At 34.0% G+C, this 20,711-nt stretch overlaps 3 protein-coding genes across 3 annotated transcripts; 2 read left to right on the top strand and 1 right to left on the bottom strand.

The window, feature by feature from the left end:
* Window positions 1-1,258: 1,258 nt before the first annotated feature.
* LOC149905046 (uncharacterized) lies at window positions 1,259-6,134 on the bottom strand. Its single transcript, XM_090106161.1, has 4 exons — window positions 5,819-6,134; window positions 3,043-3,238; window positions 2,425-2,559; window positions 1,259-1,819 (listed from the first exon to the last, which is right to left on the bottom strand). Exons 1-4 carry the CDS (start codon window positions 5,896-5,898, stop codon window positions 1,559-1,561), a joined length of 672 nt encoding a protein of 223 aa, XP_089962287.1. The 5' UTR covers window positions 5,899-6,134; the 3' UTR covers window positions 1,259-1,558.
* On the top strand, window positions 5,955-14,604 carry LOC149905045 (RNA-binding motif protein, X-linked 2). Its single transcript, XM_090106159.1, has 6 exons — window positions 5,955-5,973; window positions 12,504-12,607; window positions 12,692-12,844; window positions 12,932-13,061; window positions 13,635-13,784; window positions 14,469-14,604. Exons 2-6 carry the CDS (start codon window positions 12,594-12,596, stop codon window positions 14,571-14,573), a joined length of 552 nt encoding a protein of 183 aa, XP_089962285.1. The 5' UTR covers window positions 5,955-5,973; window positions 12,504-12,593; the 3' UTR covers window positions 14,574-14,604.
* A 134-nt stretch (window positions 14,605-14,738) lies between these two features.
* Window positions 14,739-17,240, top strand: Ipp (inositol polyphosphate 1-phosphatase). Its single transcript, XM_090106158.1, has 4 exons — window positions 14,739-15,541; window positions 15,627-15,771; window positions 15,968-16,164; window positions 16,521-17,240. Exons 1-4 carry the CDS (start codon window positions 15,100-15,102, stop codon window positions 16,760-16,762), a joined length of 1,026 nt encoding a protein of 341 aa, XP_089962284.1. The 5' UTR covers window positions 14,739-15,099; the 3' UTR covers window positions 16,763-17,240.
* Window positions 17,241-20,711: the final 3,471 nt, after the last annotated feature.

The following is a 20,711-nucleotide window of genomic DNA, read 5'->3' as shown; positions in this document are numbered from 1 at the left end:
GCATTTTTTCTTTATGGTGGCAAATAAAGTCTTCTATTTCGAAACAAATCATCATGTCATATTTATTAATTGTTCTGATACCGACTATTATAAATCATTATTATTTATAATAAGTAGTTACAGCCCTATAAATGTACATATTATTTACTATTATAAAACAGAGTGCAGCAATAACATAATTAAATCATATTATTTAATACAATCTACAAAATTTATGGTACAAAATCATTGGCCGCTTTGTTTGGCTTATTTAACCTCATGTTGGTAATTATAATAACTTTGGCAGACAGTGCACGTACTTAGCACCGCGTAGCTTTAATGTCACGCTCTGCTCATGTCACACAGATTGACTAACGTGCCTCGCTAAGCAAAGCCTAAATACTCGCAAACCATTAACTTAAGAAACTATTGCATTATCACCGATCCCTGATAAGTAGGTATGCAGATACTGAACCAAATCTGCCCGTTCATAACGGGTTAAAATCTAGTCTGAAGGACTGACTTAATACAAGTAGATGAAGCTATTAATAGCATGTTATAAAGAGAAATCATTTAGCAGAATATCATCGTTTGTATCATGAGTATATAAGTAAGAATTATCATAATACAATACTTTTGTACACGCTAGGTGTTTTCCTAACTAATAATATCAGTTTTACAATAATTATGTACTCAAATACATTAAAACGCAAATATTTCGTCGGACGCTTATATAACTTTTATGAAAATTATAACGTTAGACGTCAAGCGTCTGAGTACCTACACCCAGCGCTGGCGCTTGGTAGTCTGTTTAGCAGTATAGTTACTACGCAGTACAACCATAGAAAATATACTGGTACAACGCGTTTGACATATTATTAGCGCGGCGTCAGGTTAGTGTTACGTTAGTTTAGTGCCTTGACGTCGCGTACGTACGCATCCTATGTGTCAAACTCAAAGCCTAAATCATGATTGTCGCTTACCACTTGGACAAAAGAAAAACGTAACGTAATTAACATTAGTAATCTACCTCCCTTATTTTTATTTTTTTAATTATTTAAAATTATAGATCTGACCTTTATCCTCGTCGCCAAATGTAGATACGCGTTCACTGTCGTATACGCAGGGGATGGGATTGGCTCGTTACGTCGCCAGTAATTAGGGTAAACACACGTCCGCTCACGCCGAGGGCTGCTGCGTGACTGTGCTCCCCACTACCCGCGAACCCGAGACATCCAGGGATATAGTACCTATACTTTACTCAAACACTACAGTGAGGCAACAATATAGAGGATGCTTTGATTTACTCGCTAAGAACTTTAAAGCTACTAAAGTCTAAAGACTCAGTAGTAAAACCAGGACTCCCGTTTATACTTTTGTACCATTTTTGAATGGTGTGGGGATGTGGTAGGCACAGAGTAAACACTTTTTAACCGACTTCAAAAAAAAAGGAGGAGGTTATGTCACATAACATTGTAGGCCAGGTATTATTCAACCAAAGTTGAATTATAGTGTAATGTTAAAGCGAAGCTCCGCAGTGCTGGGGAATATTTTGACGTGCTGACTACGTTTTTATTCTTCAACTGTCTGGAGAAAAGTTCTTGAGTGGTAACGTTGGTTGTTTCAAGTGATCTAGCTTGCTCATACTTGAGAAAACATTTCTGTTCAAGCACGAAAATAACGTCATCAGGGATAGTATTTTTACTTTTTTTCGACGGTTCTGTTCTCTCAGTCTTTTTATTTCCTTGTTTTGTCTTTCAATTTTTTCCTTAGCAACATGCAGTTTACTTAATAACTTCGTCTTTTTTGGTGTGTTCTCCACTAACGATTCGTAAGTATCCTGCAAAAAATAATATATGTAGGAAAGCGTCAGTATACCTATCTCTATCTATACAGGGTGTAATCGTTAAGTGTGCACAGGCGATTATTCCGTAGCTATTACAGATAACAAAAAACTTTAAACTGATATCGAAAGTACTTAACCTAATGAGTAGAATGTTCTTAATAAATTTTTAAAAATAAATATCTATATAGAAATATCTAAAAAATTAACTTTAAACCCTTCCATACATTTAGTATGAGATATGAATATCCCATGTAAATTTAATATGAAAGATTTTAGAATATCCTTTCTTTTTTTGGTTTTCTGCTTTAATCACTTAGCAAATTTGAAGGGAAGTTCGTTTAGAAACTGTAAATAGAGCCTCAGTGCACAATGAGGATGTCACTTCGAAAATCTGCTATATATGGGAAATAAAATGTATGGGAACGTTTAATGTAACATTGTTAGACATTTCACGTTTTATTTTTAACAATTTACTATGGCTATTTTACTCATTAGGTTAAGTACTTTCAATATCAGTTTAAAGTTTGTTGATATTTGCAATAGTTACGGAATAATCGTTTGTGCACACTTAACGATTACACCCTGTATAACTTAAGTACCTGTTCTAAAATTCTCTTTCTCGGTTGTGGCGAAGGATTTCTTGGGGGTGGTGGTTTTGGATCATTATTTTCGTTGTTTTGTTTTTCAATTTTATCGTGAGCAACATGCAGTTCCACTGACGATTCGTTAGTATCCTGCAAAAATAAAAATTTTGTTGTGAATATCTGGAAAATGTACATACTCACACGAACAACACTATCTACATTATAATATGGAGGAAAGCGTAAGTATACCTATCTCAATGTATAATAACTAAAGTATCTGTTCTAAAATTATCTTTTTTGGTTGTGGTGAATGGCTTTTAACCCATTGACCACCGAGCGGCCCGATCGGGCCGAGACACAATAGATTTTCTATTGTGTCTGTGATCCGAGGACTGACGGATTAAAGAGTGGTTTTGGATCTTTATTCTGTAACATTTAAACAAGTAAAACATGTAGTTACTAATTAGACATGTAATTAAAACAATATAAAATTAATAAAATAGAGTAAAATTTACGAAAATCCAATTCCAGATACAAATCCAAAATTTACAATATTCCAAAAGACACAATTTTTGTAAATAGGTACGCATTTCAAATGCCTAAAATTATATTTTTTATAAAGAGCACACTAACCTCTTCATCAGTTATCGTTTTCAGTATATCAATTGTCGGATAGGCTGTTTTTATCAATAGTCGAAGCTTTTTTCCTTTAACAAAGCTGGATTCACTAAAATGTTTAGAGCAAATTGTGCTAAATTTTGTTGGAAACCAATTGTTATGTCCTGTCGCCTCGATCCATTTTTCTTTTATATTCGGGTTCCTTGGAAAACTGAAAAAAACAAACAGTCTTAGCAATAAGGAGTTTTCTTAAAAATACTCCCAAGCTGACAACTAGATGGATGGCGTCCATGTCATAATATTTATTTTTAGTAAGTACCTCTGTATTAAAATACTTATAAAAATAATAAAGTAGTTATTTTTATTTAATACTTTTTAGTGTATTTTTCAACACTAATCAACCAAGCCCAAACTCGATAAAATTGAGTCCATTAATTACTTAGTTCCTATGGCCACCTTCCGATTCCATCACCAAATCAGCTCTATGTCATGATAATTTTCCAATTTACATACGTATATACAAAATGTAACCTCAATCGGTACCCGGGAAGTGAATCAAAGTTACTTGCTAGATTTTCAATTAAGTCATCGAGATCAGACAAAACTTCTCATAAAATAAAAACTACTAGGCCTAACTGAACAACTCAAAACCATTCCGCAGCAAACAAAAAAAGGATCAGTAAATCGGTTCATAGACCTCGGCGTAATCGGCGTACATATACATAAAAAAAAATATACCGGCCGAATTGATAACCTTCTTTTTTTGAAGTCGGTTAAAAAGTTGTAGGTCAAGTTGTCACAAAAAAATCTAGGCTAAAATGTACCTTAAGGGCCATCGAGTTGGGCAACCAAAATTTTTTTGGAGAAAGGTCTATGCCTAAGTAACTGACCCGTAAAATCTTAACCGGCGGAGATTTATAGTTTTTTAGAAATTAATTATCAAAGTTTCATAATTTTTCATACAATTTCGAGCAACCATCTTGACATTTGTTTTTTTTGTTGCGTTTCGTTTTTGCAAGTACAATTCTTGTAAAATGTAATTTTTTTCAATGATGGAATATTATGTATTCAATATTAAGCTGCGAAAGTCCGAATCTAGCTAAAAAACGTTACGCTAAAATAAGCATTGCATTATCATAAGACTTGCCACAGAACCGAAGCTGTCAACCCCGAATTCCACGTGGTCTTGTTTGCCCTACCCCTAGAGTGTATGTAAAAAGCCGGAGGCGCGGAGGGAGAGCAGCCCTCGCCCGCCGTGACAAAGCTCGGGAGCCGTGGCGGGCGGACGGGCGACCGTGCTTTGTCACGCAAGGGCGGAAGGGCTGCACTTCCCGTAGCGCCGGAGCTAAGGCAGTGTCTGACACAATATAAAAATCGATTTCTGAAAAATCGATTTTTTTCAAATTTGTATTTGCAATGTAAATATAAGTCCATTTTTATGTAGCCCAAGAATGGTACCATAATAAACAATCTCTGGGATCTCTTATCAGTAAAATCAGGATTTTTTTTAGTTCAGGGAATTCGATAATATTGTGAGTACATTCCATTAATTCTAAATATTGCACGCCTCATAAGCGAAGCGTTGAGGTGGGTACTACTGTCACTTCGCGCAAAACATCTGATTTTTCAAACTTAAAATGTCTTTATGTATCATACATTGCACTTGTAAGATAATACATACACACACATATTAAGAAAAAACACTATTTTTAACATTCATGATATTTTTGATGTCATTTTTGTTATTTAAACTAGTTAAAAACAGTTTAAAAAAGTTCTGTCTTGGACGTCCGTGTGTCTGTATGTGCGGAGGATTTTCTTGTTAACACGATAGCGACCGAAATACTTTACTAATCGAGTCTTTTTTTTTCTCTTACGCTTGAGTATGCTCAGGAATAGAACCCTTTCATTTTCCAGGGTCTGATTCGATGTGGTTTAATTGTTATTAAATAAACAAAAATAATAATTAATAAATAATTATTAAAAAAAAAATATGAGGCGTGCACTTTTGGATTTTACAAATTATTTTTTTTTTACCATAAAAGAAAAAATCGAAAGTCGATTTGAGATCGAGCACACCAATTGGGTTAGCCCGCTTTGAGTAGCAGATCTGAATCGGAGCACCCTGACTTGAGTCAAATTAGGTCACTTTGAGTAGCAGATCTGAATCAGAGCACCCCAACTTGAGTCGATTTAGGTTACATTGAGTAGCATATCCGAATCAGAGCACCCCAACTTGAGTCGAGTTAGGTCACTTCGAGTAGCAGATCCGAATCGGAGCACCCCGATCCCACGTGGTTTTGTCTGTCACACAACTAGAGTGTTTTTGTAAAGCGAGGGGGCGACGAAGCGAGTCTTCTGGCGAAGCCCACTCGTTTCCCCCTCCTTAAAAAAGTTAACATTTTCACCCGAAACTATTTAAAAAAATGTCAAAAATTACTGTATTTTATGTTGTATTCTTATCCCCCCTCCTTTTTCCAACCCTCCCTGCCAAATCTCCTCTCCATTATCCCCTTTTTCCTATTACATTTCGTAACATAACCTCAAAAATTGTTATGCATTTTTTTCGAAAAGGGGGGGGGGGTCCGAACCTCCCCCTTCACAAAGGGGGTTCCTCTCCCCCCCTCCTCACCTCCTCCCCCCCCTTTACCCCCCCCTTCAACGGCCCTTAAAGTACATTTTTACCAAAATCTATATTCTATGCCTCTTTTTCTGGAAATCTGCTCATTCAAATTATCATTTTTCTGTTATATACATATAATACATATATTCTGAATAGAAAATTACTTACCGGTGGAAGGAAACATCTTCGTTAACTCGGCCACTCACTGTTGTGGAGTTTCTACAGTTTATAACTGCGCAATTCGGCATTTTATCAGTTACACGTCTTTCCTTGGCGAGCTGCAAACGTGCTGCAAGCGCGGAATGAGTGTAGGGCAGCGTCAAGTAAGTGTTTTATACATACGTATTATGGACACGCGAAGTACATACACTCGCGTAGTTTATCGCGATATTTGGTTTGCGGAATGTTTACTGTGTTAATGTTTGTTTTATTTGTTTTCTTTTTTGGTATTTTCCATTTGTCAACACAGAGTAGTGAGTACAGAGTGTCCCTTCGTCCAGCATACTCACCACAACTCACCATGGAATCCTGATATTTCATGAATGTCAAAAAACTGTTCTGAAATAGTGCTAAATAGTGCCCAAAGGAAAAAAATAGTGCTCTTGTACTTGCGAAGTTATAGCCATAGTTCGATGAGTATGCTGGACGAAGGTTTCGCCCAGCATACTCACCTCCGTCCGGAGAATCTGTATACGCTTCAAACATAATTCATACTTCAAAAAATAGTTCCCAAATAGTGCCAAACGGTGCCCAAAAAGAAAAAACAGTGCTCGAATAACTTCGGAGTTACAGGCTTCGTTCAGTGAGTATGCTGGGCGTAGGTTCTACGCCCAGCATACTCACCTCAGTGCGCGAATATCGAACGAGCTATAGGTACAATTTACGTCTCAAAAAATTGTGCTTGAAATAGTGCCCAATATCAGTCCAATTTTTGCTTGACTTTTGACCTAGAAAACCATTAAATTTGATTGTAAACTTCTACATACATTACATTGAGTACAGTCGAATACAAAATTATTAACTTTCTTTCTAACAATTTTTGTCTTGTGTAAATTATTTGTTTTGTTATATTGTCTATGTAAGGGAGTATTTACTTTAGAATCGCAATATTATTAATTACACATTATTTTAATAATACTTTATAATAATATGATTAAGCCTTCGCGCGTCGCATGGGACCCCGGTAGCTAGGAACAATGATTTTATATATTTGTCTAGATCACGGCGCTTGAAGGATTAAGATATCAAATGAAGTAAATCATGCATGAAAAATAAAGTTGCTGTTATTAATGCTTACATTAGTTACAACTGACAAAATTATTCAAAATAATCATTTTCCGGATCAAGGACGGTACCACAACGTTTACGGAATTGACCTGTATTCCTCATGTGATAAAGTTCAATATAGTGTGGCAGTAATGGATGCACGTACGGTCAATAGGTATGGGGCTTACGACGCGCGGCGCCCGCGACGCTAAACATTTTTTTATATGTATATTATATACATACAATATTAAAACTACAATTTTTTCTATTTACATTGATTATATTATGAATGTTAACAAAAGCTGTGAACTAGTTAACTAGAATTCTGATTACTTTGGCCCTTTAAATAGTAATAAATAACGTAAGTAATTAAAAATGTTTTTTATTGCTAAACCTTTCATTGATGAAACTATTGGAAAGAGTTTTAAAAATTTGTATAACTATGTCACAGTACTAGTTTTGACTGGTTATAAGTTTTGCCTGCAACATATATACAAAAAGAAACTGTATAATTTCCTTTTTACAATTTTTCAAGATATTAATTTTATTGGCTGCAAATGACTGTTTTTATTCAGACAAACACACAATGCAATGAAGTAATAGACTTCATTTACGCTTAAAGTTTCATTCATTTATTATTATTTATAAAATATATAATAATGCATTTAATCGAAAGTTTTTGACATGTGAGAAAATACCATAATTATTTCCAATAACATGAAGTCTACAATTAGAAAGTTTAATATTTTTGTCCAAAAACATGTGTCGACGACTGTACCCCATTTTACGTTAGTATGTAGAAGTTTACATTAAAATTTAATGGTTTTCTAAGTCAAAAGTCAAGCAAAAATTGGACTGATATTGGGCACTATTTCAAGTACAATTTTTTGAGACGTAAATTATACCTATAGCTCGTTCGATATTCGCGCACTGAGGTGAGTATGCTGGGCGTAGAACCTACGCCCAGCATACTCACTGAACGAAGCCTATAACTCCGAAGTTATTCGAGCACTGTTTTTTCTTTTTGGGCACCGTTTGGCACTATTTGGGAACTATTTTTTGAAGTATGAATTATGTTTGAAGCGTATACAGATTCTCCGGACGGAGGTGAGTATGCTGGGCGAAACCTTCGTCCAGCATACTCATCGAACTATGGCTATAACTTCGCAAGTACAAGAGCACTATTTTTTTCCTTTGGGCACTATTTAGCACTATTTCAGAACAGTTTTTTGACATTCATGAAATATCAGGATTCCATGGTGAGTTGTGGTGAGTATGCTGGACGAAGGGACACAGTACAGACCACGTAAATTGACGTAAATAGTAATTAGTAATAAGTTGTCAATGGTTGTCAATGTCACTTGTCACATTGTTTATGGAAGTTATGAACACAGAGCAAGTCGAGCAAGTAGGTAATACTTTATTAGAGTATATATGTATACTATCTATAGAGTGCGAATAACGAAGTGGGAACAGTAGGCACAGGTGGAAACAATTTATTTTTATTAAAATAAAACGAGAAATATCCAAAAATGTTACATTACTCTACATTTTATTTCCCATACATTTTGTATTCATGGCAGATTTTCGAAGTAGTGTCCTCAAAATATGTGCAATACAATACAATATGATTTTCCCTTCAAATTTGCGAAGTAATTAAAGCAGAAAACCAAAAAAAGAAAGAAAAAATTTTGTGTGGTTTTATGAAACCACGGTAAAAGTGAAACTGTTCGAACGGTTCCGAACACTGCTTTGTGTAGCGCATGTCGCGTGACGGTCGGCTGCCGAGTAGATATACCTACTCGGCAGCCGCGGCCCGCGATACACGTGACATGCGCTACACAGACCAAAAAGTTTGAGACGATGTAATAAAAGTTTCACTTTAAAAGCTAAAATCTTTCATATTAAATGTACATGGGATATTCGTATCTCATACTAAATGTATGGGAGGGTTTCAAGTTAATTTTTTAGATATTTCTCGTTTTATTTTTAAAAATTTATTATGGCCATTTTACTCATTAGGTTAGGTTACCAGCCTGCGCGGGTTACCAGCACTGACAGGAAAATATATGAACATGACAAGCGCCGATAAGCGCTTAGGGAGTATTCAGAGAGAAAGCTTGAAACTTATAAGCGCTTATCGGCGCTTGTCATGTTCATATATTTTCCTGCGCGGGTTGACAGCACTGACAGGAAAATATATGAACATGACAAGCGCCGATAAGCGCTTATAAGTTTCAAGCTTTCTTTCTGAATACGCCCTTATAAGTTTCAAGCTTTCTTTCTGAATACGCCCTTAAGTACATTCGATATCAGTTTAAAGCTTTTTGATATCTGTAATAGTTACGGAATGTGTACACTTAACGATTACACCCTGTATAGTATCTATATCTCAACTGCCTACGATGCGCACTAAGCAATTTGTGCAAAACACTCGCTCTATATTATTGAAATATATTATACTCGAAGTAATATCTCTCGGCAGTTACGGATATTTCAAAGTCAAAATCCATCAAATTCAAATTAATAACTGAAAAAAACTTTCGGTAAAAATTCATTTCATCAGGCAAACCACTGGTAGCTTGGTTGTCCGCTCTGCGGTATCCGATCATTAAGTAATGGATAACACTCGCAGGCGTTTCCCCTTTTGCCGAGGTTTAAGATTATTCGAATCGAAAAATCTTATGCTTTCATAAAAACTACTTGCGTAATCGATTACAAACACTCTGCGTATTCGTAAAACATCGAAAGGACGTCTGCGAGTGCTCCGATAAAAATGCCGTTTTGCACTGTCAAGTCTTGCAGAAGCAATTCAAACATGTCGAATATTAAAAAAGATGGAATAACCTTTCATTTGTATATATTTTTGAAGGGAAAACTTCTTTAGCGGCGTTGGGTATAAAATCTTAAACTCGCGTCAGGACACGTGGCCTGATCGAAAAAGCGTAAGAGCGTATACGCACTATGCGGGTAGCCGCATTGCGGGTAGCCGTCCGGCTGACCGCAAGCACAATTATGTACGTAATATTCATTTCTATGCGCACTGTGCGGTCTGCGGTAGCCGCATCGCAGTGCGCATAGAAATGAATATTACGTACATAATTGTGCTTGCGGTCAGCCGGACGGCTACCCGCAATGCGGCTACCCGCATAGTGCGTATACGCTCTAAGACGGATGTTTTTTTTTTTTAGCCCTTATATTCCATGCGTAAGACGGATACCATTCCAATCGTAGACAGAGAATCCAATAGACACCGGCAATGCGTGTCGCAGAAAGAGATAAAAAAGAATACGTCACAATATTTAGGGTTACCATGTGAGGGAAAATTTACCCCGCAATTTGTAAGATACAAATCTCTCAATATCATTATTCACATAACATAAGTGGATAATAATGAGATATCCACATTACATACTTACATGTTTATACTAATATTATAAAGAGAAAATGTTTGTAATTATGTATGTACATATGTATGTATGGTTTTCGGAGCGCAGCTAGTATATAATAAACATATTACTTTTAGGTGGGTAATACATATTATGTATATACACCTACCTATATATTATATAACTCTGTCTGTCTGTCTGTTACTCAATCACGCCTAAGCTACTAAAACAATTTGCATGAAATTTGGTATGTAGACATTTTGATACCTGAGAAAGGACATAGGCTACCTTTTATTGCGAAATATGTACCACGGGCGAAGCCGGGGTGGACCACTAGTATGTATAATATATATCATTATCATAATCCCATATAAAAATGTGTATGTAATGATAATGTAGATGAAAACTCGATTGTTCATTATTTTTTATAAAATAAAATAAAAAAAATAAAAGAATGTTTATTTTCGTAAGTATTAACAGATACACACGTTAATTATATTGACCGACCCGCGAACGCGCAAAAAAAACGAAATTTACTTAATAATAATTTATTGTAATAAAAAAATTACATTTAAATTATCTCTAACTTAATTAACTACGTCCCTCCGGTTCAATGTTGGAAGTTGGAACCAAGAGTGTCCACTGTCTTCGGCGGGGCAGCGTCGCGGTGGTGGTGATTGCCGTAATACTTTCTAACCTTCGGTTTTGGTTTCCAATCTGTTCATCCTGTAGCTACAATCCAAATTTGTCGTAAATTATCCGGTTCAGGAAAACTGGAACAAGCCATTGAATATTTCAGATATTTAATTAAATACACACTGCAGAATATATATTATTATTTCCCATAATAGTGGGTAACAATTTGTAGAAAAGTTGGCAACACAAATTTTTTTAGGTTAAAATTTATAATTGTTATTTTTGTGGTTTTTAAACAATGTATTCAAGTCAACAGCACGTGATACACAATATATTAACACGCTGAAATATCATGAAGGCCTATAAACTGATAAAGAGTTGTATACTTACGAGTGAAAAGACAATCCAGGCATTTTCGTTCCACTATCACTTTAACACCCTTTAACGCTACACCGCACCATGGTATTATTTTATAAGGTATTAACAGTAAGTCTAAATCATTAAAAACCAAACATACCATGAATTACGTAACTTAGAACATATAAAAACTATATTTTTAGGGAAGACGATAGTTAGCTGTCAAACTTTGTTTAGCAAAGTAGGTTTCTTTTCTTGAAAAAAGTGGCACGCTGGGTGAAACAAAAAATTTTATCGTTCTCTCTCATTTCTTTACACAACACCGGCATAAGTTGCTCTTTTTCTTGTGTGAATGCGACATAAACTATCAATTTGTCTATTGGTTTCTCTGTCTACGATTCCAATATATCAAACATGCTGAACGTTAATAATCAAGTTTTCACTTCTGCCGGCACTCCCGGAGTGCAACCCGTCTTTTTTTTATTTTTTTAACGTACATTTCTTATTAAATGCAATTTCTAATAATCATCGATGTATCGTTTAGCGATAATATGATCAAGACAAATAATCGAGTCATGTTTACTCGATCATTGATGCGGCTCCACGAGACTATCATGGAAAGAAAATATACAACGCGATAATGAAACGCATTCCTTACGAGACTATCTTTAAAAGAAATACAAATTTAATCTTTATGTCCCAAGTTATAAAGTTGAATTTAGAACGCGATATTGAACCGCACTCCCCACGAGACAACTTGGAATGAAATACAAATTTTATCTTTATGAACTTAGGGATAGAGTTGAATTTTAAAACTCGTCGCTTAAAAGGTCGTAAATTTTTACGACTTTCGTGACACAAATTATTTTTGTGAATGTGTGATTGTGTTTCAATCTCAGAGCAATATGAGGTTTCAATAGTGTGAGTTACCCTCCCCGCACCAAAATCAGCAGAAAGTTTAGTTAGAACATTTGCCAGCGTACTACATCCATTACTTAATGATCTAAGGCGCTATCTAATCATTAATTTAGTCGTCCTTTATTTTTTGGTTTCGTATTGGTGCAATTGTGAGTGACCGGCATTATAGTTATAATAATCTGTAGCTGTGCATATGTCAACTGTAGTCTGTATATTCAAGTCAATTGTCAAACTTCAAACTTCAAAGTCAATTTACAGTTTGTATTTGGTTTGTATTTTGTAAACAGCGGCTGGCGGCTGCATTTTACAGGCATGTTACGAAGTAAAAATAAAATAATTTTGTCAATTGCAAGTAAATTGCTTGAAATTTAACAAAAATGAATCCTATGACGTGAGTATTGAGTATAAATTTTATTTATTCACTGTTTAATTCCTTAATCCAAAAATGTTTTGCATTTTGTTACCTTCATTTCAGAAATGTGAAAAACGTTTTAAAGCTTAGTGAACGTGAACTTTCTGGGAATTCGAAGAGTTCATGGCACGACCAGTATAAAGACAGTGCATGGGTTTTTGTTGGCGGTCTTCCATATGACTTGACTGAAGGAGATATTATTTGTGTTTTTTCTCAGTAAGTTTTATTTACTTTAATATAACCAGTCTGATAATCAAAACGATATACTGTGTTACATTTATAGTATTTTTTTATTATTTTTAGGTATGGAGAGATTGTTAACATTAATTTAGTAAGAGACAAAGCAACTGGTAAATCAAGAGGGTTTGCCTTCATATGTTATGAAGATCAGAGATCAACAATACTTGCAGTTGATAACCTCAATGGAATTAAGGTATTGCCACAGAATACATAATAGTAGCTAAACGCTATAGAACGGACACTCTCCGCCTCCCGCCAAAATTAAACACTTACCTCACCCCCGCACAATCAGTCTAAAAATAGTCCATATTTTTCTACAGGGACGATACGCAACGAAGATTGACAACATTAATCAAATTGTCTTAAAGTAATTTTATTATTTTGGATTTGTGATTATCGTTTTTCGTAGAAAATGGTTAGATATTGTGCTGTTTACGGATGTATTTCATCAGAAAAACGCGATTTTTTTTTACGTTAGTCAAAAATGTGCCAACCATAAAGCGTTAACACACACATTTGCAGTCTCTACAGTGTGACTGTCAAAACAATAATTTTGTATGGAGTGTCCGGGGTGTGGTATTGCCTAGCTTTTAATTATCAATTTTATTTGATTGCAAACTAGTGTTTTGATAGATGTTCCTGTCATAGTGCCTCATTCTGTCAATTCAACAGGAAGGAGGAAACAGATGACTATATTGCATTAGATGAATTCTTGAATTGGACTACCATGTCAATTGCTTTATAACTATGTACTATGTATATTTAGATTTTAGGACGCACAATAAGAGTGGACCATTGTGAGCAATATAAAGCACCAAATGCTGAAATGAGCAAATTAGATGAAGTGACCGCCTCATTAAGAGTAGAAGGTTGTGCACCACAAATACAAATCCCAGCTGTTCTTCCAATAAAAAAGGTATTATTCCTAGAAATATTTAAAAATATTATATGTACATATACTCAAAATGTGTAGACATTAAAAAATATAACCTTATAATATTATGGTACGGGAGCTAGTAATTTTTTAAAAAAAGTCATTTTAGTATAGTTGGGTTTTTGATATACTGTTTCTCTTGCTATTTTGGTTAGAGTCTGGGTTGTCTGGCTGATGGTAGTGGTTGCGTTTATTAGTGCGCACAGGAAAATATCCGTAATTTAAAGTCATTTATTAACACGTAATTTTTAATCTTTTGCCTTTAGATAGATTCATCAGATATAAATTTTTTATGTATGGGACATGTTTGTAGTATTTGATAAAAAATGTGGATTAATAGTTATATTTTATATTCCCTACTTATTTTGATGAATTAAAATATTTATGTTATAATGAATTTTATTTTTAATGTAGTTTGTAGTTTTAAACTGAAATATGTTTTTTTCAATATTACAATTTATTTTGGTTATAATCGAAATAGTAATTTTATGTAATAAAACATCTATTTTTTGTTGTCCGTTAACAAGCTGTGGCAACTTGTGATTAAAACAACACTCCGCTATCTATTTGTAAAAATTTTTATATCTGCAAGCATGTAATGGTGTAGCTGTTTTGTAAGTTGTCTTAAATAAGTAAGTACTAATATCTAAACCTTACTTTTAACAGGAAAAAGAAAAAGAGAAGAAGAAAAAGAGTCACAAAGAAAAAAAGAGTAAAAAGAAGAAAAAGAAACGAAGCAAAAGTTCAGATTCAGAGAGTTCTAGTGATTAAAGAAATTTGTGTAATAAATTGATGATAATAATATCTGAGTATTATTTTTAAGAACATTGTAAAATACAAATATGTATACAGTATATTATTTAAGCGTCACCTCCTCTGAGAGGATCTAGTAGCCGCGCTCTTACAGTATTATTCGGTAGTTCACGTTTTCTTTTTCACGCTAAGAAAGACTGTCCGTCCATATTCAAATTAAGTGGAAGAGAAAGGAAACCTAATAATATTACATATTTGATATTACATTATACGGCAGGGTCAGGAATCTGAATTTTTTTTAGCTATGCACATGCACCTGCGTCCTGCAAGACCACGCAAAATTTTAAAATTTATATCTGTAATTTATAATTATTATCTTTAATAATAAGTGACAGTTGACAATGCTGTATCACAATGAGCCTCTGCTTTTCTTTTGACATTTTGTTTAAAAACAAAACTTCAAATTTAATTTAAATTTTTATTATTTAATTCAGTGTTTTCAGGGTTTTTAATTATTATAAGCTGTAGAAAAAGATCAAGAAAAATGACAAATATTTTAGAAACTTTAATTTACGCCTCGGAAAAAGCCGCTCGTATAGCTCGATCCTGCTGTAACACTGGTGAATCAATATTGGTAGCTGAAAAGGGCGATACTGAAGCTAATCCGCGTTTTGAAAAAGATTTTAAAACTATTGCTGATGTATTAGCGCAAGAATCTGCTAAAGAGTTTATAGTGTCACGAATACCAGAATTAAAGGGTGAGGTACGAGGTGAAGAATGTTCTGAGATCGGCGGCATTTCAATAGCATTACAGGAGAATTCTGAGGATACGATCGATTTACTTAGCAAAATATTACCAATAGATACCGCTAAATGTATGGCTGAAGCTGCCCATAGTGATGTTGAGCAACTGAATTATGGAGAAACACTTCCAGACATTCCGAATATAGATTATTCTGACTTGGGAGTATGGATAGATCCTATTGGTGAGCGTATTCTTAATCAGTTTTTATGTACCTACTATGTGTGTATAAAAAAGGCCTTATCATGTTTTTGTATGATCAATTTCAGATGGAACAGCTGAATTCATTTCTGGTGTTCGAGGTGAAGCAAAGCCTGGGCACGGTCTGCCTTGTGTCACTGTTCTTATTGGAGCTTATTTGAAGTCTACAGGACAACCAGTTGTCGGAGTTATCAATCAACCATTTTATGATAAGTAAGATTTTCATACTTTTTGACTATAGTTAAATACTTTTTTGGAAAAAAGAGCATCAAATACGCACATAATATAAACTTTGCCATTAACCATAGTAGAATATCAGTCTTAGTCATAAAAGGTTGTTGCTTATTTGCAGATTTTTCAACATTCAATGTTTTATTTTTCATTTGATTAATATAATTTATATTTACAGTGGTAAAGGAAGAATTGTTTGGGGTGTTAAATATGGAGATACACAATTATCTTCTCATGAAAGCACAAGTAGTGAAAAAAAGGTTATTCTCATGAGTAGTGCCGAGAATGAGGAGGTAATAAAAAAATTCAAAAACATTGGATGGGAAGTACAATCTGTACCTGGAGCAGGACATAAGTTGTTGAAGGTTGCGTTAGGTAAATAAAATAATATTGAACACAAAACAGTAAAGTAGTTTTTACAGGACAATCACATACAAATTGCCAACATATATAAACATATGTATAAACTATCAGTTACAAAGACAGACATTATGTGGTCACTCTATAGTGAGAAAGTATCTATCTATCGAATTTAAATTATAATTATTATTTAATTATATTTATTATTTATTATTTTAATTTAATTTATACATTTGAATGCCATAAAACCAAAAATATCAATTTCAAGTATCTATCTACTGAAATGTCGTGTTGAGTCACTAATAAAACCAGTTCGCTAGTTGTTTTAAATATATCCAAACTATAACATATAACTTATAAACTAATTCCAGGTGAGGCGAGTGCATACATTGTATCAAAAGGGACAACTTTCCGCTGGGACACATGTGCCCCACATAGCATTATTTGTGCCAAAGGTGGTGATGTTGTTTGCTACAAAAATCACACACAGTTAAAATATAACGACCCACAAAACATGGATACTCAAGAATATTGCAATGAATTTGGAATAATTGCATTTACTGATTCGTCTGTTTTTGACGAAATTAAAGATGTTATTAAGATTGATAACTAGAATATGAAATGTTTTCTGTATGAGCTCTTAACATGCAAAGATAAATTAATTTTATATTTTACCCTTTGGTATTAAGTCTAGTCATAATTTAACAATTATATTTATTAATTTTTTTTGGGATTCTTGCAATTTGCATTTTTTATCAGAATATTTTCATTTTTTTTAGAAAATAATAGTTTGTAGAACATAATTAAATATAAATTAAATCACCTTAAATACCAGGTTTTAAATCCACAAGTCCCCATAAATTCATAAACATTAAACTATGTTCCTATATTAATGTTCTATTGACACTTCAAAAAATGTTTGCATGGATCCTTCTAACGTGAATTCGTGTGTACCTGAATATTAATGATCTCATATTATTATATTTACTCTAAATAGTAAATATTTTTTTCTTAAAATATCCAATACATATTATTGTTAACTAATTTAAGTATTTGATGTTTTTGCCAATTCTTGTATTAAGTAGATGTTTTGCATAAGTTTAAGTCATGGACGTATAAAAAAAGACGGACACCGTATTACGAACAAACAACGTGAAGCCACCATAGTAAGCTAGCGATCGTGTAAAGACAATAAACACGCACACACTCTCACCATAGTAAGCTAGTCGGCCGCCATTACGTCGTGAACTACCGACTGATTAACTGCGTCACTGTTTCACAAAAAATATTTAAAATGCCGTCTTGCGTGGTTAAATGGTGTCGCAACAGTACAATTTTAAATAACAAAACACAAGGGATCACATTCCACAGGGAAGCAAGTTATTTCCTTTTTATTTTAATGACAAAATTATTACGGCAAAATTTATAGAAAAAAAAATACACCCGCCATTGTCATCAGGACATCTGTTGCCATGGCAACATGGCACACACACATGGATGTTTCGCCGCCATTACTAGGCTTCACTCAATGTTTAGGGTGCACTCACACACATCAGTCACCGTCACGGCACGTCACCGGACAGGATTAAAAAAAAATATGTATCAATAGTTCTAGTATGACTCTGTTCCCACACGACAGTCGCCGGCACGAAATCTATCAGTGACGTCACCGGTCAGGCACGTCAAATAATCTTTCCATACATGTATCATACTTTTATCCCCACTCACCCGGTGCCGTCACGTCTCAGTTCAGTCAGCGTCGTGCTACCGTCAATAATTGCTACATGTTCTCTAGCGTGACACACGTCTAATCACTGACTAACCTGATGTATGTGTTCAATGATTCAGTCAAACCGGTGACGTGACTGACGGACAACATGACGGTGACTGGTGTTTGTGGATACGTACACAAACCGTCACCGATCAGTCATCGGTGACTTGACGGTGACTGATGTGTGTGAGTGCACCCTTAGGCGATATACCGTCCGTCTTTTTTTATACGTCCATGGTTTAAGTGTTGAAAGTAAAACTGTATTTTCCGAAAAGAAATATTATTGTATTATTATATTTAAATGCATTAATGTAATATTATAAAGTATATTTTAAAAATACAAATTTCTTTAATTTCATACCTAGTCCATTTTGTAAGTGGTTATTGTTATAGAAAAACTATCTAAGAGGATGGAAAATGAAAATATCCACAAAATATTAAAACTAGCGGCTATCTAGTTTATTTTATCAAAAAATGTAAGTGTACCTAATACAGACAAAAAAGTTATAACACAAGTATAATATGTAATATAATAAAGTAAAGTAAATTGTATTAGATACGATAGGATGGCTGTTTCATAATCGATTATAATAGATTTTCCTTGTATTGCGTTAATTTTTCACATAACCTTCGTTTCAAGGATTTTTACGAAAGCCTTCGCGGGTATTTGTCTAAGGAGTGACTTTATTCTCTTGACCTTTATAATTCATGTCCTTTGAGCACGAATCTCAATTTTATTTTTACATAGCTAGTAGCTACGATACAAATGCCCGTGGTTTCCCACAGTTTCCCATACGTAGTAATAAAAGCGGTACCTATAGTTAGGTACTTGATCAACTTTTATCGTCGCACAAAATATGTACCTACTAAGTTAACTACATACTCTATAATAACTACTTTACGGCAATTTTATTTATTTACCAACGCTATTTTTATTAAAACTATCTTTACCTAGCTAAAGATAATTTGTTATTGCTTATTGGTTAATAGATTACTTTAATAAATGATTAATTAACAATTAGAATAATTTACTATCGACCGCGACGTAACTAGGTATAAAGCGTCAAGGGGGGACGCCCTTGTGCATGTCGCTACCAGGGTGAACCTTCAGTTCACCCCCGCGTCCGCGTTAAAATGTAAAAGCCCTTCTGGCTAACATTGAGAGACACCACACAAAAAAAATAGGTAGGGTCAACCGGGGCAAATGCAACTAAAAAATAACAAGTTTCAAGTTTGATCGGTTGCAGTTATCTCCTTTTATATTTGGTCATTTATTTGACCCATTTATTATTTTTTGTATTTATTCAAGATTATTTTAAACCAATCAAGCAATACAGTAGTCTTATAAATAACTGGTAGTGAGAATATTTCCTAAAATTGGTAGAAAAAGTTACATTAACCCCTAGTCGGGGGTAAATGCAACTAACTGCCATAGCTCTTCTTCTATTTCATATAAAACAACGAATATAGAATATATTTATGAGATTTCATGTTATTCATAGGATTTTGAACTGGATTACCGTGTAGCAAGGACGAGTTTTCAGGAAAAATCTTATTTTTCTGATTGTGGGGCAAATGCAACTATTTGTTAGAGAATTAGTGTGGGGAATGCAAAAAACTTATTCATCGATATATTTTTATTATTCTATATATATATACAATAACGTTATCTATACAATAACGTTGCGATCGTAGATGGCGCCGCATTATTTAGAGGAAAAACTCATGTACCTACTTTGATTTACCACTTTAAATCGCAACAAAAAAAAATAACAGTGTACTACCTACTAAGTCAATTTTAGTTTTTGGTCAGAACAAATAATATTCTTTGTGTTAAATATTGTTTAAAACGTAAACCAAACAAAATACGTTTATTAGTTAATCAACCGTCTACTAAAAATTACTTGAACAATCACAGAACTATCCTACCTATCGTTTTTAGTTACTTATATTCTTTAACCACGCTTTATCTAATTTGAATTTTACTTATGAACCCGTCTCTGGGTATAATATCGAAGAAATAATCGATGGTTCTTCTTTAATTAATCATAAAGAAAGTATATTTTGACTACCAAGAAGGATACATAATAAAAATATCGACACTGTCACATCACTAGTGTTTTTAGTTTCATACAAAAATATAAGGGGCTATTGTAACTAACCTCACAGTTGCAATAACCCCACAGTGAAATTTTCATGAGGCAATTGTAACTGCATCAATAACACAAAATAGAGTCAACTAACGCACTAAAAATATAAATGAAATAAGCTTAACGGCTTGTGATAATCGTGTCCAATCAAAAACACCTGCAAAAAATCACTCCTAAACAATTTTTTTGTCTGCAAAACTCGACACCTGTTTTTACGCACACCAACTTCAAAATAGCGGTTTGACACAATGGCCTATAAATCAAATAGTTTTCATCGTAGGGGCACCATTTATTACTTGTAAGATTTATTAGTCGTTGAGTTATTGAATCATAGGTGGCGATTTATTACAACAACTCTAATAAATTAGTTATGATAACTAGTTGCAATAGCCCCATAGTTGCATTTGCCCCGGTTGACCCTATATAATAATATATAGGTAACTTTTGAACCAAATAATAAACTCAGATATGTAAAAATTACAAAAGAAGGTGCATTTATAATTAGTTATAGAAAAAAATCACGATATAAAAGATCCATTATCACTACATAGTATAAAACAAAGTCGCTTTCTCTGTCCCTATGTCCCTTTGTATGCTTAAATCTTTAAAACGACGTAACGGATTTTGATTCGGTTTTTTTA

The sequence above is a fragment of the Colias eurytheme genome, chromosome 10 (genome assembly GCF_061535395.1).
Source record: "Colias eurytheme isolate Ceu_HAF_F1 chromosome 10, ilColEury1 Martin Lab GWU primary, whole genome shotgun sequence".
Classification (NCBI taxonomy): Eukaryota; Metazoa; Arthropoda; class Insecta; order Lepidoptera; family Pieridae; genus Colias; species Colias eurytheme.
Note: the sequence above shows the minus strand (reverse complement) of the source record. Positions and strands in the feature narration are given on the sequence as shown.